General features: G+C 44.4%; 1 protein-coding gene across 3 annotated transcripts in view; it reads left to right on the top strand.

The window, feature by feature from the left end:
* Positions 1-26,579, top strand: part of HTT (huntingtin) — a 144,450-nt gene that overhangs the window by 49,335 nt on the left and 68,536 nt on the right. For 2 of the 3 annotated variants that reach the window (XM_049108566.1, XM_025437991.3), the window contains 17 exons: positions 743-854; positions 1,095-1,232; positions 2,075-2,233; positions 2,319-2,416; positions 3,706-3,845; positions 4,756-4,819; positions 5,070-5,170; positions 7,571-7,717; positions 9,563-9,683; positions 11,253-11,329; positions 12,336-12,487; positions 13,770-13,972; positions 16,400-16,526; positions 17,853-17,980; positions 20,977-21,087; positions 25,642-25,719; positions 26,206-26,429. In XM_049108566.1, the coding sequence (XP_048964523.1) occupies positions 743-854; positions 1,095-1,232; positions 2,075-2,233; positions 2,319-2,416; positions 3,706-3,845; positions 4,756-4,819; positions 5,070-5,170; positions 7,571-7,717; positions 9,563-9,683; positions 11,253-11,329; positions 12,336-12,487; positions 13,770-13,972; positions 16,400-16,526; positions 17,853-17,980; positions 20,977-21,087; positions 25,642-25,719; positions 26,206-26,429 (2,180 nt within the window). The remainder of the gene's footprint in view (positions 1-742; positions 855-1,094; positions 1,233-2,074; positions 2,234-2,318; positions 2,417-3,705; positions 3,846-4,755; positions 4,820-5,069; positions 5,171-7,570; positions 7,718-9,562; positions 9,684-11,252; positions 11,330-12,335; positions 12,488-13,769; positions 13,973-16,399; positions 16,527-17,852; positions 17,981-20,976; positions 21,088-25,641; positions 25,720-26,205; positions 26,430-26,579) is intronic. The other variant, XM_025437992.3, reaches the window with a different exon arrangement.

The raw sequence follows: 26,579 nt of genomic DNA, 5'->3' as shown, positions 1-26,579 counted from the left end.
TTTTTTTTTTAGTAGCCATCCTACTGGGAGTGAGGTTGTAGATCATTGTGATTTTGACTTGCATTCCCTAATGATGAGTGATGGAGGAACATCTCTTCCTGTGTTTACTGGCCATTTGTATGTTGTCTTTGGAGAAATGTTTGTTCAAGCCCTTCACTCGGTTTTTAATCAGGTTTGGGAATTTTTTGTTGTTGTTGAGTTATCCATTGAATTGTCTATAAAATCTCTCTCTATTGCTTACTGCCTATAAGTGTCTTGTCTTCTCAGTTCTAAATTCCCCGAGGGTGAGAAATTGTCCATAGTCCCTCTGTAGCTGCCCAGTCTCTGCACTTCCTTCCAAGTCCTGCTCAGGCACAGATATGTCTGTGCCATTTCTGCTTTGGGCATTCCCAGGGCTCTTGCCTGTGGCTGAGTGCTTCCCCTTGTGTAGATGGTGGTTCGTGCTGTCCTTTCCCAGCAGCCTCTCCTGAGTGCTGGTGCCCCCCCCACACACACATGCATTGGACTTCTCCCCGCCACAGTCTCCGTGACCCTACAGTGTAGCTGCCTCTGACCACTCTGGATCTGTTCCAGCATGGTCTAAGGCCAGGCTTTCGTGGGACAGAGATAGGTATCTCTGTCCCCAGCACCTGGCATAGTTGCTGCTCTGGACCTATTTTTTGAACACACTAACGAGTGACTATAGTGGTTCCTTGATCATAAGACAAACGATCATAAGAAAGTGTCCATTTCTTTGTTGTAGCCTTGCCGGATCAAAGGTGACATAGGACAGTCTACCGATGATGATTCTGTTCCTCTTGTCCATTGTGTCCGCCTCCTGTGTGCGTCATTTTTGCTGACTGGGGAGAAAAATGGTATGTATAGCAGAGCAAGTACAGAGCTGAGGGAAGTGCCTAGGTCTCAAGGTCAACTTGGTGACTGGTGCCTCATCACCGCAGCAGAGGGAGGGAGTAGAGTCTGGGGTGAGCGGTGGTCCTTTTCACTGATGGGAGAAGGAGGGAGTGATGAGGGAGCTGGGTTCCTGGGTCTTGTTTTGTTTATGTGGAAACTAGATGTCTGTCACTTTGAAGGTCACTTTGCTGCCTTCCTTGCAGTTTTGGTTCCAGACAGGGACGTGCGGGTCAGTGTGAAGGCACTGGCACTCAGCTGTGTTGGAGCTGCTGTGGCCCTTCATCCTGAATCTTTCTTCAGCAAACTTTATAAAGTACCTCTTGACACCATGGAATACCCTGGTATGTTACAAGTTCACAGCCTATTCCTCATGTTTAACCATTGCTTTGAAAACTATTTCAGATCATCTTGGCTATTTTAGTTTAGAGTAATATTTTTTGAGTTAATTTGTGGCATTTTTGAACTGTGTTGTAGCTGTATATAAAGCACATAAATCGTAATGTTTTTTGTTTTTTGGACTCCCTGTAGATGCAATGTTTAGTTTAAACACACATGATGAAACAATAGAAATGTGGGAACATAAGAGCCAGTTTACATACATATTGGATTTATACCAAAAGCACAAATTGTGTATAATCAAAATTGCTTTGGGTCACACTCAGCCAGGCCAGATGTTCACACTCAGAGACAAGTGCGACCCGAGACCAGCAGAGCACCAGCAGATCCAGGCTCCTGTAGCACACGTTCTGGGACATTCTCTCATGTTGGAGTAAATGGGGGAGGAACCCCACTTCTAAAATTACCCTCCCGAGTTCTCCCCCTTTCTTTGGGCGAGGGGACACACTTGTGCTTTTGAATTCATATTAGGTAAGTGTGGACTAGTTTGAGTTTCTCTAATCTTTTTTTTTTTTTTTTAAGTGAAATCTTGGAATTTTGATTATTGGCTGGCAGCCTGGAATTATAATCCAGAACATCTATTGTGTTGAAGTGATGTCAAGGCTATGATGAATCTAGAATCTTTAAACCCCATGATATTTTTTTACCAAATCTATATTCTAGATTTGGAATCCTCCCTCACCTTTTTTTTTTTTTTTTTTTCCTTTCCTGAGAATTAAACTTTTCTTCTGAGTTAGAAAATGGATGGTAGGGGCTTGTACAGTGGCTGGGCAATTTATCTCTACAGAGGAGCAGTATGTGTCAGACATCCTGAACTACATCGACCATGGAGACCCCCAAGTCAGAGGAGCCACAGCCGTTCTCTGCGGAACCCTCATCTCCTCTATCCTCAGCAGATCCCGCTTCCAGGTGGGAGATTGGATGGGCACCGTCAGGACCCTGACAGGTAATGGCAGAACTTGCAGTGTATTTCCTAGGTAGAACTCTGTAGTTCAAGTTTGCATAAAGGCGCTGTTTGCTCTTCTGGTTAGGAAGTACATTTTCTCTGGCGGACTGTGTTCCTTTGCTGCAGAAAACTTTGAAGGATGAATCTTCTGTTACTTGCAAGTTGGCTTGTACAGCTGTGAGGGTAAGTATAATCTTTTGTGAAAATCAATTCTTTGATTAGTGGAAATTTTACCTTTGTTACCATTAAAATTGGGTTTAATGCTAAATATTCGTAGACCTTCTAAAGCTGTGAACAACAGTAAACAGTTGGATGTGTCCACGACTCTGTTGCAGAAAGCATTACCAAGAAAGGTTTATTTAATAGAGTGTAGCATAAGTTTTAATACTCAGGGTATTTGTTTGAAATGCTCCTTTCCTAAAGGATCTTGCTTTACACCTTGCTAACATGAAGCATAAAACCTGTTGAATTAGACACCACTGGTGCTCCCAGGCCCATAGAGTGCTGAGTTAATGAGAGCTGTGAGGTTATTTAGTGACCTCTGTGTGAGGTCTGTGCAGCGCCTCCAGCCTTGACACAGCAGTGTGGCGAATCTTTGTAGATCAGATGTTCTGTAAATCACTACTGGCCAATCAAAAACAGTAAAGATTAACCAGTAAAAATCAAAGCAAAAACCTAATAGTTGTCAAATTAATTAGGATACCTTCCCTTTGGGATCCCTGGGTGGCGCAGCGGTTTGGTGCCTGCCTTTGGCCCAGGGCGCGATCCTGGAGACCCGGGATCGAATCCCACATCGGGCATGGAACCTGCTTCTGCCTCTGTCTCTGCCTCTTTCTCTCTATCTCTGTGACTATCATAAAAAAAAATAAAAATAAAATAAAAAACAAAGGATACCTTCCCTTTTCACAATTTCATGGCCAGAATTGTTCCTTAGTTCCAAATGTTTGCCAGGTTTCAGGTGGTCCGTCCCTCTGGGAGCAGAGGAAAGTATGCCAACAGCATGGCAGGTTGCTGACCTGGAGTCAGCTTGCACACGCTGTGTGCAAGTGCCTGCATGTGCACAGAGGGGCAGGAAGGGTGCAGCCACGGGAGCTGTGCCATCACAGTGGGCTGAAGAGTACACGGCCACTTAGCAAAGGACAGGGGTCCCGAGTTGGCCCTGGGTCTGAGACTTGTTTCAGAATGGAGTGGTTTACCACTGATACATGGTCGTGAAATTGGTGTCTGGGAGTAGAGGCCATGACCAAGACAGAAATGGGAGGAAGAAGGGAAGAAAGAAACAAGGTGATATGAAGAGGACACGTTTAGTTTTAAACTTGAGTTAATGACATTTCTGAGAGGAAAAGTGCAACATCCCGGCTGCAGTTAGAAGAGGAAGAATCGGGTATGGAGGCGTGATGTCGTAACTGTGAGGCAGCAGTGACGGTGTAGGGTTGACCCTGATGCCGTTCCTTGGTGGTCTTGTCTTCCAGCACTGTGTCATGAGTCTCTGCAGCAGTAGCTATAGTGAATTGGGATTACAGCTGATCACCAACGTGCTGACCCTAAAGGATAGTTCCTACTGGTTGGTGAGGACGGAGCTCTTGGAAACTCTTGCAGAGATTGACTTTCGGTAAGTGAATCAGGTTCATGAGGTTAGGAAACCAAAGCTGTTTGGGAGTTTGAACTAGGAATATTGAAAGGGCCGGGACAGTTGCTTCACATACTAATTCATGATGGTTGTCAAGTAAGCTGTGAGTCGGGAGTGTGGGTGGTGTGGAGAGCTGACGCTTTCTCAGCTTGCTCTGTGCTTGGGATCTTAAAACACAGGTAGAGTAGTAGGTCTCTCTCGTGGTTTTAGTCATCTGAAGGTTCTGGATGGCGAGAACAAGCACGTTCAAACTTACATCACTTCTGCTTGTAAGTGAAGGGGAACTTCCTCCTCTTTGTACTGAACCTGGATCACAGAGCCCAGCTATACTCACTGCAATTAAACAATAACTTGATGCCTTTTTCATTTTCTAAGAGTAAGTTTGGTTTAAGATGTTTTCTTTCAGTTCTTTCTTTTTGAAGGGGAAATTTCTTTTAGTATTTAGGCATTTCAGTATTTTTCAAGCCACTGTTACAAAGTGCCTGTTATGTGCCTGGCTCAGGGGTTAGTGCTTTCTGTGGTTAGTTACTTTCTCCCACATAACATCTCTGTGGATTAGGGGTTGCTCTCAGCTCTGCCTTATAGAGAGGGACCCTGTGTGGCGGGCGCGAGGAATCCCAGGCCGCTCAGAGTCTTTCACAATAATAGATATTGATATTTATTTTGAAGAAAAATGGTTTACTGAGTCTGAAATGAGGAGAGGAATATGAAGTCTGTTTACTTAAAAACCTTTGTCCTTCTGTGGGTCTGAGAGGTGCTACCTCTCCGGCCTTCCCCGGTGGCTGGACAACCCCCGCCACTGCCTTCTGTGTCCCATCAGGGTCTGGCAGGCTGACACTGGGTGTTTGTGGAGTAACTAAATTGTTTTGTGTTAAAAATGTTCCTTTGTTAGGTTGGTGAGCTTTTTGGAGACAAAAGCAGAAAACCTGCACAGAGGGACTCATCATTACACAGGGGTAAGCAGTTCATTTTTATGAGGCTGTGTCGTAACTGCTAGGAGTTGCACTTTCCTAGGGGTGTGTGTCTCCTCTGAGTGTGCTCTGTACCAGATGGACTCCGGGATTCAGGTTGTGACAGTTGTGATTGTGTATGTGAGTTTAAGACTAGTGATCATGAGCTCTTACTCAGTGGCCTTCCAAAATATCTTACCTGAAATTGGGTTAAATACAGATGTTTTATCTATTTCTGTTATACTTTTCTCTGAAGCTTTTAAAACTACAAGAACGAGTGCTCCATGATGTTGTCATCTATCTGCTTGGGGATGAGGACCCCAGAGTGCGGCATGTTGCTGCAGCGGCATTAATGAGGTATTTTCCAAGCATTTTCTCGCTCACTTTTCATTGTGGAAGCACTAAAGCAGTAAGAGGAAGGGAGTTGGATCATCCAGAGAGTAGGTGAGCATTGCCAAATCCTGGGTGCTCACTTTCAGCTCCTTTGAAACCATCAGAAGAGAGACTATTTACCATGCACAAGTCTAAAGTGAGGGTGAAAACTGCAAAACAGTGTAGCCTCCTAGTGTAAAAGTGATGTACTTTCCTTGTCAGAAGTTTGAAATATAGAGAAGAGCACACGAAGAAAATAGAAATCGTCTTCAGTTCTGCCATCAGAGATATCACTGTGAATATGTTGAGGTATATCCTGTGTACAGGTCTCTTCTTAAAAATTTGGGGCCATGTGTACATGCGATTTTGTGATCTGATCATTTCCACATACTATGTTATTACGTCTTCCTGCTATCAGACTCTTCTAAAAAAGAAATTGTAACCACCAGTGATGTCTAGGGCAGCACCCTGTATTCACATAATGTTTATATTTTAGTACTGAAATGTGTGACGTGTCATACACTATGAGATCAGTGAAAGCTATACATACTGTTTCAGAAAAAGAAATTTTAGTTAGTGGCCAGTATTCTGTAGTTGTGACAAACTTTTATATAAATATTATTCGGTTGGCTATTAAGTTTTCTTTGACTTAAATAATGAATAATGCTCATAAATATTGTTATACATAAACGTTTACATATACATTTTTTCCTTAGAATTAATTCTTGTAAGTTGGGTTACTAGGTCAAGCTTTTTTGATGTTTTGTTGTTTTTTTAAGTTTTTCATAGCTTTACTGAAGTATGATTTTCTAAGATCCCTTAACATTTTAAGTACACAATTTAATTATAGTGAACTTACAAAATTGTGTAACCATCAACGATCCCAGTTTTAGAACATTTCCATCACCCCAGAAAGATCCCTTGTGCCCGTTTGCAATAACTCCCAGCCCCAGGCAATCATGAATCCACTTCCTTTTCTGGATATTTCATGTAAATGGGATCATACAGTAGATGGACTTTGGCCTCTGGCTTTTTTCCCTTGGTTTTCAAGGTTCATCCCTGCTGTTGTGTGTGCCCGTAGTGTGTTCCTTTTATTGCTGCATAGTGTTCCATTGTGTGGGTGATACTGTATTTTCTTTATCCATTCACCAGATGATTGATATTATTTCCACTTTTTTGGCTACTATGAATTGTGTTGGTTGAACATTTGCCCACAAGACTTTGTGTGGACATATGTTCTCACTTCCTTTGGGTCAGTACCTAGAAGTGGATTTTTGATGGGTTTTGGTACTGTGAAATTGGTTCTCTGGAAACATACCAGTCTCTACTCTTAACGACCAGAATATGATTCTTCTCACCAAAACAAATATTTCAAAAAAGGTTGAACATGTGTCAGTTGTTGAGGCAGAAATGGGTATTTCTTTTTAAAATAACTTCTCTTTTAAAAGTAACACATTTATGAACAAAATTTAGGGAAAATACAAAATAGGAAATAAAAATCTTTGTGATCAGACTATGCAAAACTGAAGTTCCATTTTGATGTATATCTTTTCTGTTTTCATCATCATTTGCATATTTCTTTGATTACATGTGAGGTGTACCTTTTCGTGCACTAAACTGGGTTTGTATGACTTGCCTAATCAATGATTTTAGACCTTTACCATTTTCTGCAAATGATAACCATTTATTTTACATTAGAAAAAATTGTACTTATGACCATATCTCCACAGCAGAGAGATTTTAATTAAAGATACTAGAGTTTGCAAACAAATGTGATAAAATAGTTGATTTTTTTCTAAAAGTTCTGAGCCCTGTCCACAAGTGTATGAGTACACTCATGCAAAATATGCCCAGTGTCGATTGCAGAAATGAACCCTTCTGTTCTTTTAGGAAATGTTGCCTGTGTTCTGCTTTTGAGTTTAGATTTGTGAGGGTCCTTAGCTAGAGCTTCACCGTCTGGGAATGTGTGTGATGGTTTTGCAGGCAAAATTGCAAAAGCGAGTAAGGGCCAGCCCCTGGCGTTCAGATCTGCCCTGTGCTCAGTACTTTCCATGGACAGTGGCTTCATGTACTTGTTCATCTGGCTCAAGATGACTAGAAAGAGAACTTGAAATCAAAGCATTTTATCACATGTAGAGAAAAGTACGTAATTGTACGGCAGACAAAAAGCAAGTACAGCACCTAGTTATTTCGGGGTTGGTGTGACTGGTGTGCAGGTGATTGGTCCCATGGCCAGAAGCCCCATTCTTGTGTGCTGGAAAGCCCCATGAGGGTGGCAGGTGCTGTTCTGTCCTTCAGGCCTAACCACCTCAGCAGAGAAGGGTGGGGAATCACAGGTGAGTTTCATAGACTTCTGTCAGTAAATACACCTTATTTCTCTGTTAGGCTTGTCCCAAAGCTGTTTTATAAGTGCGACCAAGGGCAAGCTGACCCCGTGGTGGCTGTGGCGCGAGATCAAAGCAGTGTTTACCTGAAGCTCCTCATGCACGAGGCGCAGCCTCCATCTCACTTCTCCGTCAGCACCATAACCAGGTATGCGCGCTGCGTGTGTCCTAACGTTGGCAGTGTGGGGTGGGGGGTGCCCTTTCCTGACACCTTTCTTCAGGGCTCTGATGTAACACATCGTGCTTTCTAGAGAAGGAGCTTCAGGTATGAGGGTGTTTGCGTAGGTGATCTCCTTCGGAATTCGCTGCCTGCCTCTTCATTTAGCAGGCTCTGCTGTAGTCACAGGGACTTTGTGAATCTTCTAATCACATACTGATAAATGGGTTTCTGTGTGTGCCATTTATGCTGTGTCTTATTTAAAAACCTGTCTGATGACTTTTTCAATTTGTGCTGCCAGTGAAGAGTATGATGTGGTTATGTCATCCCCCCTCCCTGGCCTTTAGGTAACTGGGCTATTGAGAGTGGCAGTGTTAGGTAGGATTGGCCACTGGTGCACAGTGGTTTGCAGTTAACCACTATTTATGTTTCTTGTGAGAAGCTTTTATTTTTTTTTATTTTTTATTTTTTTTATTTTTTTTGCAATGTGAGAAGCTTTTAAATGCCATTGCCGTTGGCACACAGTCTGCTCACATCTGGTCTCAGGTAAGCGCACAGACTGGAAGTCGTTAGTACAGAAATGCTTTAATGAAGCAGTCATTCCTTAGAATTTTAGTTTGCAAAGAAGCTTGCAGAAGTGGTCATAAAAGATTATTGTGCAGTTTTCACTGTGTGTCTTAAATGTTATTTTTAAAACGAATTTTTATATGTAGCTCTCCTTTCTGTTAGTGGCAATTTTATTTAAAAGTTTAGATATCAAGGCTGAGATGTTTGCTTGATGCTTTTGTTTTGAATTTGAAATTCAGCTTGTCAAATTTGGAAGCTACTCCTCAGTAGATATTATGTCTTCTCATGTAAAGATTGCTTTAAAAAACACATGGAAATAATTTTCTCAGAGAAAAAAAATTTTAAACCTAAGAAGTGGTGTTTTTACCACTTCTTCTGAAAGAAGTGATGTTTTCTTCTCTGAAAAGGTTCCTCTAAGATAAGCAAAAGCGGCATGATGGTATCTCATTATCAGGAGTTGAGCAAGCTTAGGTAAATGGTTTCTGAGTGTCATTTCAGAAAATGCCAGCAGAGATGAGTATAATATTTACATTCAAATTGGTATCTCAATAAAACTTTGAAAGTCTTCCCAGTTTCAAACTTAGTCTGGCCTTTGGACATTGGCTGTCTTGCTTTGGCTCTTGGGTGGAAAACACCATGGCCAGTGATGCAGCACTGTTTTGCACCTTAGCTAGCAGCTTTTTGAGAATTGATGTGGGAAGATAAAAGAAGTCTTCTCCTGAGTTTTGTTGTTGAGTTCTGAGGACACTAAGGGATTCAGAAGTGAATCCAGCACTAATCCTGTGTAGGCTCCGCTTACAGGGTGGGTGACTTAGAATTTGTATGTAACTTCAACAAGGGGTTGAAATCAGTATGTGCCATGAATGCAGTGTTGGGAAGCACCTTGGCAGCCCCACAGTGGGACGAGTACTTTCTTCTTCCCTGGAATCAGAAGTAGCTTCAAGAAGGATTTTTTTTTCCCAGCTTAAAAGTTTGAAAAATAGTTGCTTTGGATGTATGGAGAGGTGGCAGGTAAGCAGGCAAGGCTATGGCTGGGCAGTGCTACCTGGGCTCTGTGGCGCAGGTGTTCAGGATGAGCTGGGACCAGGAGGGGACTTTGTGCCACCACTGTAGTGATATGTGGTTCATGTCCAGTCTGTTGTTCACTTCAAAGTCAAAACTGCTGTAACATCTCATGGGCTTTAATCTTAAACTTTGAAGTGCCATTTGAATTTTGGAAGTACCATAAGCTTTAATAGTAGTTTTTAGTCTCCATGTCTTTCCCATTAGAATCTACAGAGGCTATAACTTACTACCGAGCATGACAGACGTCACTGTGGAAAACAACCTCTCCAGAGTCATTGCGGCAGTTTCCCGTGAATTGGTCACGTCAACCACACGCGCGCTCACAGTAAGTCTCCTTGGTTGGCTTTGCAGAATTGATTCTGGGTTCGTGCAGCCAGGTTTTCATGGTGAGTTGCTGTGTGAGAGCTCTTGAACACAGGGCTCACTGAGAACTTGTGCTTCTGGGAGCAGAATCTGGGTTTATTCTAATGGAAATGTAAGCAACGGTTTGTTTTTCTGCTTATGAAAGTACTACATGCTCATTATAAAATACCCGGCCAATACAGAAGACATGAAACTGAGAATAAAAGCTGCCATATGAGTTGGTAACATGTTAGAAGTTCGAAATACCTCCAATAGAACTGCCTCAGTGATGTGTGATGTTCACCAAGGAGAAGGAATCAGAAATACCAGCTAAAGTGTTTGTGTAATGTACTTGTATCATTATCTGTGACGATGACATTGGGAATGAACCGTGCTATCCAAGAATGCACAGATGATTAAATTCTGATTCCGGCGAAACTCCATATACGGTAGCGTATTTATTATGCACCTATTAACATGCTATAGGGGATGTTTTATGCTATAGAAGGATGGATTTGGATTATAATAGTTACAGACTGGGAAGAGGCCTGGGGTGCTTGCATGTAGCCCGATCTCTGTTGTGAAGTCCTGTTCACGTGTGGACATTCTTACATATTCAGGAAACTGACTGGCAGAAAATGGCCAAAATGAATTTTAGGACTGTGATTTTTGTTTCCTTCTTTACCTTTTTTAGATATTTATAAGTTTTTTAAAACGAACAAAGGTAACTTTCGTCATTAGAAATAGAGAACGTTATGCAAAGTAGTGTTAATTTGCTGAGTTCCAGGTTAATGCTTAACATTTATTTTATGTGACAGAAGAAATGCTTACCTGTTGTAGAAAACGCCAACAATTAGGATTAAGCTGTCTTAAGTACCTATGTGCCTTTTTTTTTTTTTTTAAGATTTTATTTATTTATTCATGAGAGACACACAGAGACATAGGCAGAGGGAGAAGGAGAAGCAGGCTCTATGCAGGGAGCCTGATGTGGGACTTGATCTCGGTTCTCCAGGATCAAGCCTCGGGCTGAAGGCAGCACCAAACCGCTGAGCCACCCGGGCTGCCCCATATGTGCCTTTTTAACCTAATTAGTATTGTTTGGCCTCTCTGGTTTGGTCTTCCCTTGATTTATTTAAAATATCATAAACTTGACTTATTTGTATTTACTGTGGCTCCCATGTGTCGTGCGCTGTTCTAGGCTTGAGATGCAAACAAAGAGGGTCCCTGTTCTTGTGGTGCTTGCAGTCTAGTCAGGAGATGGCCATCAACAAGCTTGGGTGCAGGAGCGAGCAGGGTGGAGAGGAGGGGTGCTCCAGGCACAGAGGGGAAGCAGGACCGCTGCCATTCCAGCTGCTGGCGTATCCTCAGGGCATGTGATGGTCCCTCTGTACAGCCTCTTGTTTCCCATCCCTACTCTGTCTTTGAAGGATGAATTAGAACCATGGTAGGACAGATAGCTTATCGTTAGTGTTTGTACTTTTGATGAAGGAGGTTCAATTTAATCAATGTTTTTTGTGCATGGCTGTGATTTTACTATTCTTTTCTCCTTTAGTTTGGATGCTGCGAAGCTCTGTGTCTCCTTTCAACTGCCTTTCCTGTCTGCATTTGGAGTTTAGGTTGGCATTGTGGGTATGTATTGTTCTCATGACACAGTTATCTATACTTGTGTGATACAGACATTGCTATTGGAATCCCATGTTTTCTTTCTTCAATCTTTTATCAGTTTGACCTTTTGGAAAAATACCTAATGAGATATTTGCTTCTGTCCTGTCAGCTGTGTGGGAAACTAGTGATAGAGCTCTCAGAAAATCTGGATTTGCTGTCATTCTCATGGGTGTCAAGTGCTCACTCTTAAGTGCTTTGGAGGATTTCAGGGTATCATTTGTTAGGTTCATTTTGGAGAATTCACACATGCTGGCAAAACGTTTCTAATTGGCTTGATTTTTTTCCCCAGAATTCTACACTATGTACTAGAAGTTTAGAAACATTTTTTGTTTGAAATCAGATGTGACCTGTCATATAGAATCATGATTCTATAGGGACTGTGAAGCTTATATGAGCAGTTTCCATTTAAAAATGATTTTCTTCCAGTAGATGGCCATAGTAGCATCTGTGAAATGGTTTTGAATCTCCTACAGTGCTAAGGAATAAGTTTTTATTATGTGTACAGATTGCTGAGAAAAATTTTGGTGACTCACCATCCTATTCAGAATTAAGTGCAAATTTCTGGTGTGTGTCAGCATATGGCCAGCTAACATTTGCTTAGGGTGGATGGATTGCATCCTCTGGTCTAGAAGGGTTACTTCCCTTTGTCCACAGGTGGTTACTGAGCATAGATCCAGCCTCTGACCTGACTTAAAGCAACTCTGGGATTGGAGTAAAATATGCTGAGTCAAAATTCAGAGAAAGCTAAAAAGTTAAAAAATATAGTTTCCATAGTTTTAATCACATCTGCTACCTGGTTTCATTTTTCAAAGATTGTTTACAGGAAGGATGTTAATTAACAATAGTAAAATCACTTTATGAGCTGGTATAAAATGTAGGGTGACACACCGCCTTCTTGGTTCATTACAAGAAGGCAAGATTGTTCGATTTAAGGTATTCATCATTTGACCTGGCAAATTTTCACTTCCAGGGTGCCTCCACTAAGCACCTCAGATGAGTCTAGAAAGAGCTGTACTGTTGGCATGGCCACGATGATCCTCACCTTGCTCTCGTCTGCTTGGTTCCCACTGGATCTCTCTGCCCATCAGGATGCTTTGGTTTTAGCCGGAAACTTACTTGCAGGTATTGGTACTGAGCTGAAACAGGGACTTCAGGTCTGTAGCTTGGGTTTCCTTCTGATGAGTGGGGTGGTGAGCACATGGAAGGAAAATACCATGAGGTCATTGCCAGTGATGGTTCGATCCTCTAGCCAGAATGTCTAGTGTGATCAGCATGGGTGTGTGCTGTGGGCAGCTGTTCTGAGCTGAGTAGTTTAATTGTTTTTAAGGTTATTTATTTATTTATTCATGAGCCACAGAAAGAGAGAGAGAGAGGCACAAAGACACAGGCAGAGGGAGAAGCAGGCTCCACGCAGGGAGCCCAACATGGGACTCGATCCCGAGTCTACAGGATCACACCCCGGGCCAAAGGCAGTGCCAAACTGCTGAGCTGCCCGGGCTGCCCCTGAGCTGAGTAGTTTAAAGGAGCTCTTTCCCTGCATAGCCCCTTAGCTACAGGTAAACTCGTTTCTAATTTAATTTCAGTGAGCACCATATGCCAGGCACCATGTCTGTACGAAAGCATGATATGTGGGCTCTGTTCTCAAGTCACTCGTGGGTTCAATGGGTGACACACGTACAAGAAAGTACAGTGGCAGCACAGAGTGGTCGTAATCACTCCTGTGGAGGACCAGGACAAGAAACAGGATTTATGGGTTAGTGGGAAAAGGCACATCAGATGGAGGGCGTAGCTTGTTTGAAGGCATGGAGACATGAAAAATTATGTGACATTTAAGGACTGTAAGTAGTTTGGGATGTCAGGTGAGGATGAGGATGGAGGAAGGGGACAGAGGATGTGGCTGGTGAAGAAGGAGGCCACTGAACTTGATGGGTATGCAGTGCTACCTCATTAAGTCCTTGTTCAGGAGGACTGTGGTGTTTGCTGCGGGAGGTCTGGGAACAGCCTCATGGAGGGGCTAGCAGTGGAGCTGGTCCCTTAGCTGGCTTGAGTGTGGCTTGGAGGACGAGGTAGGGAAACCCACTTGGGAGGTTCTTGGTGCAGTGGAGGTGAGAGAGATCTCAGCAAGATCTTGGCCTTGGACTGTGGGGGAGGACACTGACTGGAAGAAGCTGGAGGGCAAGGTCAGTAGGCCATGGCCACCAATGGGACTTTGGTTGTAAAGATCCGGAGGGCACATCCTGGGTAGGTGCACGTACGGTGGTAACATTCGTGAAAATCCGGTTCCTGGCGAGCAGGAGGTATCTGTTGGCCATCAAGTGGAGATACGCAGCAACCTCGGAATAGAGTGTCTCAGTGACTGAGCTTCCCTAGTGATTTCTCTTCCCCCCATTGTGCCATGTCACAGCCAGTGCCCCCAAATCTCTGAGAAGTTCATGGACCTCTGAAGAGGAGGCCAACCCAGCAACCTCCAAGCAGGAAGAGGTCTGGCCAGCTTTGGGTGACCGGACCCTGGTGCCCATGGTGGAGCAGCTCTTCTCCCACTTGCTGAAGGTGATTAACATCTGTGCTCACGTCTTGGACGATGTGGCTCCCGGACCAGCAATAAAGGTAACTTCAGACACAGCCTCAGTGGCCCTGTGGGCGCCAGACCTGCCTCTCCTCACTCACCTGCCCCTGCCTTATTCTCTTCTGCTTTAAACAAACAAAATTGCTCATGCAGTGACTCTAAATTTAACACCAAAATGTGTCATCAACTTTGTAGCTCTCTTAGTACCGTCATTAGTTGCTGTCATTTCTAAGAGGGAAAGAACTAGCTAGCTTTTTAGGCTTTCATCGTTAGCCAGGAAAGCTCAGGATTGAAATTGTTGACTTAGGTAACTCATCTGCTATCTCCTAGAACATTTGCAAGTTGTTTTGCTTCTCTGTGAAGTACAGTTCCACAAAATCAATGTAAAAACAAGTGGTAAACTCTTTGCACAGTGAATTTAAGAGAGATGAGTTTATTTATAATTATATCTGATTATATATTGGATATATGCTCTCCCCTGAGTCTTCCGTCTCAATTTACGTTCATCATGAAAAAACTCTTCTAATTTCACATTCCCTGTTAGCGGCCTTTTGGTCTTCCCCTCACTACAAACTTCTCTGAGGAGTCATGTGTCTCACTGCTCCAATGCTGGCCTGGGCTCGGTCTGCTGCTCCGGCCATTGATCCTTTAATCCCTGGCCAGTTGGCTTTTGGTCATCACTCTCCGTAACCACCCTTCCTCCTGAGATCATTCTTTGCATTTCATGGGTACCCCTGGGGTCCTGTCTCATTTTTCTCCCTCCCTTGGTGCCACCACGCTGGTCCTGACATAGGCATGCCCACTGGCCTCTGGGTTGGCTCTTGTTTTTCTCTAGCCACTCTGCTTCCCAGGCACTTCGTGGTTTCATCTCTCTGCCCACCACAAATGGCTCCCAGGCTCTGTCCTAGGTTGGTCTCTTTCTTGATACTTCCAGGGCCAATACCATCCAGTACAACTCTATGCAAGGATGGAAATGTCCAGTGTCTGTGCCAGCCAGGACAGTAGCCACTAACAACATGTGGCGAGTGAGCACTTGAAACATGGCCAGTGCGGCTGGGGAGCTGAGCTTCTAATTTTCTTTTAATTGTCATTACGTTGAAATGGCCACGTGTGGACCGTGGCTCTAGTGGGACACGGGACAGGGCAGCTTGGTTGTCAGGTCTGCTCTGGTCCTCAATGTTCACATGTCAGAGACCCCAGCTCTGTCTTTGGAGCGTCAATCTGGAAACATGCTATTTGTCTACGTGGATGGCTTGCGGATCTCAGACACAGCATGAATCTGAGCTGCTCAGCCTCACCCCTGCCCGTGCCTGCCATGTTCCCCTCACTTTGTACTTTGTCAACTAGAAACAGTACCTCAGTTCTGCTTGTTCATTCCATGTTTTCCCTACAAAATATCTTGCAAATACCCATATATGCATGTGCACACATGTGTGTACATGTACACAAACTGGTGCAAATACACACACGTAGGTGAATACACACACTTCTGTGCTTTTGCTGCCACTGTTCTGGTGCAAACTAGTGGCCTGAATGGAGTATGACAGCTGCCTCTCTTCCCCACTTCCTCCTCCAGACAGCATTGTTAATGTCCTTCAACTATAGCTCACGTGTCCGAAGAATAGGATTCAGTTGGTTTTAGTATGCCCACAGTCTTGTGGCCATCACTATGGTCCATTTAGAACCTGGAAAGGAGCACAGTGCCCTTTAGGTGTCACCTCCAAGCTTCCCATGGCCCCCAGGTCCAGGCAGCCACCACCTACTTAGTGTTTCTATAGACCTGCCCATTCGGGATGATTCGTGAGAAGGGACTGCATGATCTTTTGTGCCTGGCTTCTCTCATTTGGCAGGAGCTCCAGCTGCAGCGGCCCCTGTCCTGGACTCTCTGACCTTGGTGCCTTCAGTCCACTCTCCTGAGGGCAGCCTTTTGTCCCCCTCCATTCATTTCTCTGAGATTGTGGTGCGAGGAGTAGAGCTGGGGCCTGATGTGTACGTCCCTGTGGTCCTCACTGTACCCCTCCCACAACGTGTCTTTTGCGTACTGTGTCTGTGGACTCCTCGCTGTGCTGCTCATTAGCCTTGATGTTGAATAAGTTACTCTGAGTCCATTTTCTCATTTGGAAAATGGAGTTCAAAATGTTGCTTTGTACCCTTTCTCATATCCTGGCTCCCACAGAGTGGCCTGGTTGCTTATAGCCGGAGGGGATGGGCCCTGCCTGGCTCCCTGAGGGTCCTTGCATCCTTGGCCATTTCACAACACACCTGTTAGGAAGTTCAATTCTTGCCACGTGTGATGGCTGTGTGGGTTAAAGTAGATGATGGATGGACCATGTCCGAACTGTCAGTGAGGATTCAGAGAAGAAAACGATTGCATGGGTTGTTCTGCTTAAGAAATGGGAAACTACATATGTGAGTTTCAGTTTACGTGTCGGTTTGGCTTCCTTCACAGAGACTCATTTTTATTGTAGGCAGCCTTGCCGTCTCTGACAAACCCTCCTTCCCTAAGTCCCATCCGACGGAAGGGAAAGGAGAAAGAACCTGGAGAGCCAGCCTCTGTGCCCTTGAGCCCCAAGAAAGGCAGCGAAGCCAGTCCAGGTATGAAATGACAATGGGGAGGGGTGGGACTGTGGGGGGTGCCATCTGTGTCACTGAGATTTAGGGCTCACGCTCACATTCACTCCAGGTTAAATATAATAGTTTGGTAGTTTCAGGAAATAAAATACATAGAAGTGAATGAAGTCAGAGAAAGAGTTTCCCTAGTGTAATTTCAGATATTAAACATTAATTCCTAAATGTGTGCAGACCACATTCTGGTCTTGTGCATTGCTCTATATTGCTGGCTAACGTGGCCACAGCAGTGGGCAGGCAGCTGGCCCCTAGCAAGCAGTCCTGCTCTGTCTTCTCTGCCCTGCCTCTCCCTGAAAAAGAAAGCTGGAAAGGACCTCAAGTTTTAGTCAGGGAGGTGGTATAGATGGCCAGGGACAGAGCTAGTGGAGGAAGTAGTTGGTTCTGACATGTGAAGACTCTGAAGATGGAAACTGCTCAAGTGGAGAGCAATCATCTGAGCGGAACCTGACCAACTCCGATGCGTGGAGGGGCGTCCACACCTGGGAGAGCCTAGAACAGAGGAGCCAGATTGGGGGGGTACCCTGCAGCTCCCACCAACCTGGCTGCCACGGGAGAGTATGGTGGGGCCAGGCAGAGCAGGAAGTGGCTTGTGCTGTTGTACTCCTACCAGACCCTGGGACAGTCGCAACTCCCCCAGTCGTTTTATGAAGCATTATGTTAAGGGTTTTTAAAAGGTGCTGGTTTCTAAGGACTGACTGGGGCACCGCAGGAAGTTTTGCCACCTTTGAAAGCTTCACAACTTGGCAAATATAACTTATCTGTGTGTCACTGATAATCTTTCTGGTGGCTTAAGTAAACTAAGGGCTCCAAGTCAAAAATCTTGAAAACTTGATGAGAATAGTTTTATTTACTGGTTGACATTTTAATATTTAATACTGGTTTCATAATAGCGTGTGTGCCCTTTCCAGTGTTCAGGCATGTTGCTGGTGTACGGTGCCGCTGGCCCATGTTGACCTGGGCTCAGCCCTGCAAATGGCTGGGAACCTATGTGAGGCTGGGTGAGGGGTTGGAGGCACCAACGAGCTGAGGAGCTCCTCTGAGGTGCATACAGGCAGCTAGGCTATCACAAACAATAGCATTACGCTGCTATTTCTCTTTCTCACTTTATTGTTTTTGGAGAGATACTCCGATTCTGTTTGTTTTTTAGTCAGTTTCTTATTCTAATTAAAAAGGAAAATTTTGAATTTTATTCTATCAGAATACCTTTAAAAATCCATTATTGCAAGTCATTTCTTTTAAATTTGGCAAATGTCTGCTTTTGGGCTGAAAGAGTATTTTGTATGTGTTTTAAAGCCTCTCGACAATCTGATGCCCCAGGACCTGTTACAGCAAATAAGTCCTCGTCGTTGGGGAGTTTCTGTCACCTTCCTTCATATCTCAAATTGCACGATGTCCTGAAAGCTACTCACGCCAACTATAAGGTACTGGTCCTTTTGTAAAAATGTGCACAGACACAAATTTCTGACTGAGTATGGATGTTTTTCTTAAGATTTGTAGCTTGTGTACATACACATAAGGTTTGTCTTTCAGCTTTGTTTAGGGTAGCTTTCATCATATAAAAATTGGAGAAACGATCTCTCTAGTTTATTGGTGCTGTGTCTGGGCTTCCCCAGGCCACCCCCACGTTCGGGGATTCACTAGCAGGATTCATGGGCTTCGGCGTTTAGTCATTCTCATAGCTGGGATTCTTTATCGCCATGTGGGAAGGACACTTGGGTGCAGTGTGCAGGAATCTGTGTGCAGGCTTCTTGTGTTCTGTCTCCCATGAGGACCAGACAGAGCACACTTGTCCCCCAGCTACGGAGCTTCCTCTGCCTGACATGAAGCAAAACCCTAGACTCGCAGAGGAATACAGATGTGCAGCCTCAAACATGATGTTCATTCAGAGAGTCCAGGCATGGGGAGCCGCCCTAGCAGGGAAGGTTTCACATCAGCGTAAGGAATTGTCAACTGGCCAAGTAAGCAGATACCCCCCCTGGGCCAGCCTCACAACCAGGTTTCTGGAAGGAGGGCAGTGTGTTCTGTTGACATTTCTGCACAGGTACGTTTTGTACTTTGGGCTTCATCACTCTGAGATGATTAAGGAAAAATCTCCCATGGCTTCTCTTAGGGCTTTTTGTTGCTTACCTGCCTGCTGGATTTTCCTGGCACTATTTCCCAGATAATCCATTTTTCTGCACTAATTGATCTGAAATACAACCTTTACCAGATATTAAAATCTTGTGGGTTTGTTTTTCATTTACTGTTTGGGGACTAGAGTCTTTCCATCTGTCCACCTGTTCATCTGTTAGAAGCACACATGCGGATAATGTAGCTCCGTGGTACGTTTTTTTTTTTTTTTTTACATTTTTTAAAATTTAAATTCAGTTTGCCAATATATAGTATAACACCCATTACTCATCCCATCAAGTACTCTCCTCATTTCACTGCCCATCCCCATGGTATGTTTTTTGACGTGGTCAATTCCCTTATCCTGCTTTAAAATTTTTTCTTGATATTCTTTCTTATTTATTTTTGCATGTGTACACTCTAGAGTAAGCTAATCTAGTTCTAAAGAATCCTGAGAATATTTCCACTGGGATCATGTTAAATTTGTAGGTTCGTTCAGGGAGAACTGATACCTTAGGTGTTAAATCCACCTATCCAGGGCAGCCCTGGTGGCTCAGCGGTTTAGCACTGCCTTCAGCCCAGGGTGTGATCCTGGAGACCTAGGATCGAGTCCCATGTTAGGCTCCCTGCATGGAGCCTGCTTCTCCCTCTGCCTGTGTCTCTGTCTCTCTCTGTGTGTCTCTCATGAATAAATAAATAAAATCTTTAAAAATAAATAAATAAATAAATCCACCTGTCCAGAGTGTAGGTGCCTTTTTGTTTATTGAAACCTTCTTCTATGTGCTCAGATTTACATAAAATCCAAAGAATTTTAAGAAGGATTTTTGAGTATTATTTCACATAGATCTTGTGCATTTGTTGATAAATGTATCTCCAGATTCTTATCATCTTTTGTTACTAATAGGTATTTCTCAGTTGTTTTGAAAAGCATTTATAAACCTTATCTCGCTTCTTTTCTGAAGGTTATTGATAAATTTGAAAGATAAGAGTCTTCAGCCACATTTTACAGAATATTCAGAGGCTCTTTGTAGCCTATGTTTCTCATGTCACCCACTCAAATAGCAGGGGGCATGTTGGAAATCCCACACAGAGAAAGTATTTTTTTTTTTTTCTGCCTGTTCCCAACTCCCATCCTGGATCCTGGGGCCCTATTGATGCTGCTGGCATCTGCTCCATCTTTATCATTTCCCCTCCAGGATGTACTGGGCTCCATGCTGTACCCCGTGCACTGTGCCCCCCCCCCCCCCACCATATCCCAGATGCCCACCTGGTTGGTGTATTTGGAGTGCCTGGCACATGTGAGATCTGTCACACCATCTATCTCCTTCATTTCTTCTCCTGAGCTGCCTTGTGCATGGCCCTCCACTCTGGCTCCGCTCTCAGCTCCCCTCTGAGCCCGAGGCCCTGGTTCTTACCTGTGCCCTCTGTTCTTCAAGATGGGCCTTCCTCTGTGTACACCCTTGCCCCCTCATCCTGCTGTGCCTGCTGGAGGTGAGCCTCTTCCCTCCTACCTCTTTGGGACATAGCTGCACGGAGTCATCTGTCCCCAAGGCCCTACTTAGCCTTCCTCAGCCTGTTGGAAGCCACCTCATGGTGACACGAGCAGCCACAACACTTGGGCCTGCCTGGTGGTCATCTTGTGGCCCAGAGAGTGCTTTCTCTTTCATCACGGGGTGACTGATTTGATCTTACCTAACAGATTCCTTTTTCTGCTGTAGCATTTTGCAGGGTTTCTACCAGTTTTATTTTCGTAGTTGATCTCTTCCTTGCTTTTGTTCTTTCATATTATATTTTCGGACCTGACCTCTCAGTCCGTTAAGTGGAAGACTTGGATAGTTTCATTCAGCTGGGCCCTTTAGAATCATAACTTAATCCTCCTTAAGATGAATTTAGTATTTTGCTGTAGCCTGACTGAAAGACGGTTTCTGGATTTGATGATGATTCCTTGGGAATGTATGTGGAACAAGATGTATATTTTATAGTTTTTGATATGCTGTTTATCAGATACTGGTTATAATGGATATTTACATTTTTAATCTCCTAGAAGGTCAGAAATTGATTCTTTCAATAGTATCAATGTAAGTTGAAAGATGCCTCTGAAAGATGACGGTTTGATATAGCGACCTGGAAGGTTAGTTTCTTCCCTGAGGCATTTTCCCAGTGCTTAAAGCAAACAAACAGCCCACATTGTGAGTGTGTAAGGGTTGCATAGTGGGACATCTCTCGCCATGCAGACAGCACGTGTCTTTTGCAGATGACAGGTGGGATGGTACAAGTAATCCTGTGTTCTTTTCCTCACCTTCCCAAGGTTACCTTGGATCTTCAGAACAGCACTGAAAAGTTTGGGGGCTTTCTGCGCTCTGCCTTGGATGTTCTCTCTCAGATCCTGGAGCTGGCCACGCTGCAGGACATCGGGAAGGTGTGTGTTTCATCTCTTGTCATTGAGCTGTACCTGACATGAGGGCCTGTGGGATTGGAACCCCAAAGTCCAGGCATGTTCAGAAGGTGGTAGCTGCTGCATTAGCTCTTGACTCTGATACTGGTCTTAGCCTCAGATTAGGGGTGTTCTACCTCTGTTCTCTTTTCAGTGCTATTCTGTATATTAGCTTAGGCCCAGTTTATTCTAGAATATTAGTGGGTTTAAACTGGTGACAGTCCTTTGTTTTCTAATTTGATCTTCACAGGCAGAAAGGGTGACAACACTGAGTGAGGGTGCATGGCTGGCTCCTTTGGTGCTGTGGGAAGCAGCAGAGCTGGGGTCGCTCCACACCCTGAATGCCCTCCCCCTCATCTTATAAGGAAGTACTCAGACACCTGGAGATTTCAAGTGCATTCCCATCTCAGGTGCCCACATCCCGGGGCCTGTAGGTAGCTCTTCCCTCCAGTCGCTTGACCGTGTGTCCACCTGCTGGCTCCAAGGCCATCTTACTTTCTGCTGGGTTGCAGAGGGAGCCGTGGGTAGCTCCCACTTAAACATGTCTCTCTGGCAAGTGAAGTATGGTATGCTCATGAAGTTCATTTGTTTTTATTTCTCTGAATCTTTCTTTTGACTCATAAAAACTTACCTGGTTTTTGTGATTGTATATGATACAATCATATACGGTTTCTTTTCAATTCTTCCCTATGATTTTTTCACGTCTGTGTAGTGCATGCATGCTTTTTACTGGCTAGATGGTGTCCTGTTCTGATTGAGGGTCACTTGTCCCTCAAAGTGAAACTGGTCAGAAGAGCTGTTTCTAGTATGGCCTTCTCGGTGAGACCCCCCCAGCCACCCTGCCCAGGCTGCGCCTCTGCATGCTCAGCACTCTCTCCCCTTACAGTCATCGGTCCTGGTGACCCCTGGCTTTTCCTCTCTCTTACCAATAGGCCTTGTGGCCCGTGGGCTGGGTGCATATAACATGTTTTAGCAAAATGAGAAACATAACACATTTTAACCTTGAATGTTAGATATACTGGAATAAAAACCAAATGAGATTTTTAAAATAATAACATTTTCCTTTTTCTTGGAATTCAGATGACTGTAGTTTTTGTATTTTCTCATTTTCTAGGAGCACGATTCCTTTTTTCTTTTTATCCTTTTATTATGACTGCCACATAGAAATAGTTATTCTGCAGTGGTAGCCAGGGAATTCATCCAATGGTGCATTTATCCCAATACATGAAAGGAAATAATTAACAAGTCACAGTCTAATGAAGGTTGGCAGTAGGGGGTCTTGATATTCCTGAAAAAGGGATATGCTTATATTTCTTTTTCTTCTTTCAAGGAGTGTGTGGTAACTTCAGCTCTGAGGCCCCTTGTGTCTGGGGCAGGCGTGACTGGATGCCAAAGCCTCTTGCCCTTTAGCTTTGTCTACAGATAAAGATAGTTTGCTCCCCTGTACTGTCTGTGCTCTGAGTTGATCTATTTTGCTCTTTGGTGACAAAAGCCTGTTTCAGTGGCAGTTTTTGCTTTTCCTGGATCCCCTTATTGGTGCTCTGGGAGCCTCTTCTGCTTAACTGCTGAATCTTCCTTCCTGGTCTTTTCGATGAGGCTGTTGGTAGGAGTACCGGACCCCCCCCCCACCACCACCACCACCAGCCCCAGTTTTTCTTTGCACTTGGCCACTGGCCATGTGTGAGCAGACAGACTCCTGGGCTGATCACTGTGTGGGCAGGGCTGGGACCCCCTCCTGCTAGATGCACTGCCCAGCTGAGGGGAAGCATGTCCAGAAGCCCACGTGGCAAGATCAGACCGTAGATCCATAAATAGCCGCCACAAGATGCAGAGTTGCCGCCTCGGGCACTAGGGGCCTGAGCCACATAGCTTGGGAGCAAGAGTACGACCTGCAGAATATACAGGCAGCTTTTCCTCGGATTTCTGTGAGCTTATCTGATTATAGAAGCTGAAGCAAAAGAATAATTTAGGATTAAAAATAGAGTTGTTTTCTTTCATTCTTCTAAGTATTAACACTGTGGATGAAAAATAATCCTAATTTTACATCCTTGACAAAGAATCCTCTTATTTTGCCTCTTTCCTAGACCTTGTTTACCCCATCTTTATGTGACTGGAGTGTATTACATGCTCCTATCTGGGTGTCGGGATTTTCTTTGGGCATTATTTTGTACACGTTTTCTGTGTAACCCCTAATTTCTCTCCATGTTATTATCATATTTTTTCTGGCTTCTGGACACTTTATTGGTTTGGAGTGATTTGATTTTGATGTACCTCAGTGTAACTTCCTTAGGTTTTTTGTGCTTGGATTTGTTGAATCGAGATCTCTGGCTTTATTGTTTTCCTGAAGTTTGGGAACTTGGGTCCGTGATTTCTTGAAATATCTTTTCTGGTCCTGCCCACTGCTTTTTCTTCTCTTCTAAGTGGACTCTAATTATCTGAATATTTGAATGCTTACAATTGTCCTGTATGCAGCTCACTGAGGTTTCTGTCAGCATTCTTACTGTTTTCTGCCTGTATTGCATCTGTGGAGCTCCATCGCTGTATCTGCAGGCTTTCAAATCTCACCCTCTGCAGCGTCTGAGCTCTGATCCCATCTCATGTACTTTCATCACCAACATGGTGGTTTATCTCTAAAAGTCTGATTTGGGTCTTTTTTTCCATCTCCTATGTCTCTATTTAAGTTTTTGGGCACATAGAATATTGTCAAAATGACTTTTAATGTCATTCTCTGCTAATCCTAAAATCTGTTGTAAGTCATTTTTGACCAGTTGATTATACTCATTATAGATCATGTATTGCTGTCTCTGTGTGCCTGCTAATCTTTGATTGGATGCCAGGCATTATGAAATGTTGGGTGCTAGGCATTTTTGTACTCCTGTAAATCTTTTTGAGCTTTATTCTGAGATAGGTTATATTGTGTGGGAATTGGTCCTTGGATTTGTGATGTTAGGTGGGCTGGAGCACTGCTTAGTCTGGGGCTAATTAGTCCCACCACAGAGGCCGGGTGCCCCATGAGGTCCTGTTCTTCTCGGTTTGGGGGGAACAGTAAGTGTCCTTAGCCCTTTGTGGGTGCCAGGCACTACCCCGTAACCCTTTCTGGTGATTCTCCCCTGGCCTCGGGGGGTTTCCTCACAAAGCATGTTGACTAGTTCCCTGCTGACCCCCCCGCCCCGTCTCTCCAGAGCCCTCTCTGGGCAGTTGTCTGGCTGGCGGGCTGCCCTCAGAACCCTCGCTGCTTCAGTTTCCCTGGACTCACAGCTCCTCCTGGCTTGGGGTCCCTGGACTGTGTTGCCTCTCTTCCTCCTACCTGGAAACTCTCATCAGGCAGAACAGCGTGGGGCTTGCTGCTTTTGTTCTTGCCCCCAGGGGTTGCTGTCCTTCAGTCCCTGCTGTTGGGCATCTGGTCACTGCCATTGCCCTCTATCTGATGCTGCTTTTGGTTGTTTGGATGGAAGTATAAATGGATCCCTTGCCCTGTTTCACCAGAAATAGAAGTCTGTCTGTATTACACTGCATGTTGGTGCCTGTGCTGGGACATGCTCTCTGAGGCTACCATGACTTCCTTCCTCAGCAGTTTTTATTGCCTGTTGTGGTGTTTGGTGCCACCAAGTATTCCATGCCTATTTGTTAGGAGATATGGTCCTTTGCTAGACAAACTGTGATCTGAAAGCTCTAGTTGTAATTCTTTCAGTTGATATTTATTAGGTACCAGCTATGGGCTAGTAAAACCAAAAAGCACCATGTAACAAATTCAGCCCTGCAGAATACAACGTTGAATGGTTAAGAGTCTAATTTGAGTAAATCAGAATATTAAAAATATGTGGTCCAATACTATTTGAAACCAACAAAAGTCTATTGTTTTTTAGTACAGGAAATTGTCCCAAGTTTCATGAGAGGCATTTTCAATCTAGTTGGTGTGAATTCCAGCCCTAGAAGCAGTGGCTGGCGACTTGGTAGGTGCTGAGGTGTCGTGCCGTTGGTGCTTAGTGCCTGGACTGGCAGGATCCTGACAGTTCGTGTCTTCATCCTTCTCAACACCCCACAAAGACATTGGCTGCCTTGGATCTCATTCTTTAGAGTAGTAAAAGTAGTTTGTGAGAGCAGTCATGCGAAGGCAGCCATTTCATTGCAGATTGCTGTAAGACACTTGTAGGATGTTTTGTAGTAAGTCACACAGAATGCACATATCTTATGTTCAGGTGGACATCTACAGGGCTTCTGACTTCTCTGTACACTCTGGATTCCTATCTTAAACACAGGGAGAGTAGATACTTGGTGAATAGTTTCTGAGCAGGCGAGTGGATGAGTGAGCGACGGTAATGCACGATGGAAAGGCTGGAGGGAGGAGCTCCTTGGATGTCCTTGGTTTCTGCTGACATTGTCCACATTGATAGACTGCAAGTTTCCTCTTGTGTGGACTGACGCTCATGGTTTACGCAGAAGCTGCCTCATGTCTTTGATGTCTATGTAGGGCTCACAGCCGTAACAAGCCCTCTGTGAGTTGTTTGCTTCAATGTCTTATTATATACTGTTTTGCAGTGTGTTGAGGAGATACTAGGGTATCTGAAATCCTGTTTCAGTCGAGAACCAGTGATGGCAACTGTTTGTGTTCAACAGGTAAGAAAGTCCTTTCCTGTCCTGTCCTTTAAAGCCCCAACTCTGGGCAAGAGGGCGTAATGCTACTTGTCACTGAGAAGGTGGTGGCTGGGGACGTGTCTGGCAGCGCCCGTCCCTGTTGGCTTCTCTATTATTGGGCAGACAGGTCCCTTTCCTACTCCCCTGTGGGAGGAGGCCCATCACTGGAGACGGCAGCTTAGTGTCCCTCCAGGATTTTGTTCAGAAAACTGGACCTCATTGAGAATCAGAGAGAAAGTTGAGGCTCCAACTTTATGACTTCTTTATGACTTACATCACCCTTCACAACAGCTGTCTCATACCGTCTTAATGGTAGTCTTAATGATTCTCAGCAAGATTTTCAGTCTGAATTTTTGCTAGCATGCCCTATTAGTTTTAGCTAGGTTGATAATCTGCCTGGGACATTCTCTGTGTGTTGTTCACGCTGTATTAAGTCAGATGCTGATGGCTTCAATTCTTCCACTCTAGTTGTTGAAGACTCTCTTTGGGACAAACTTGGCCTCCCAGTTTGATGGCTTATCTTCCAACCCCAGCAAGTCTCAAGGCCGAGCACAGCGTCTGGGCTCGTCCAGCGTGAGACCAGGCTTGTATCATTACTGTTTCATGGCTCCATACACCCACTTCACCCAGGCCTTAGCCGATGCCAGCTTGAGGACCATGGTGCAGACGGAGCAGGACCACGGCACATCAGGGTAACCTTCCCATCCTGGCCAGGCGGTAGTGTCATGGAGGCATCTTTGGTAGACAGAGCGGTAAATAGTTTATAAAAAGTAAAATATAAATTAGCCATGATCTTTTCATACTCTGCTATGCCCAAGAAGTTTGGAAAGTATGATTGTTAC

Source organism: Canis lupus, chromosome 3, assembly GCF_003254725.2.
Source record: "Canis lupus dingo isolate Sandy chromosome 3, ASM325472v2, whole genome shotgun sequence".
NCBI classification, from domain to species: Eukaryota; Metazoa; Chordata; class Mammalia; order Carnivora; family Canidae; genus Canis; species Canis lupus.
The sequence above is the reverse complement of the archived record's forward strand: the minus strand, read 5'-3'. Positions and strand labels throughout refer to the sequence as shown.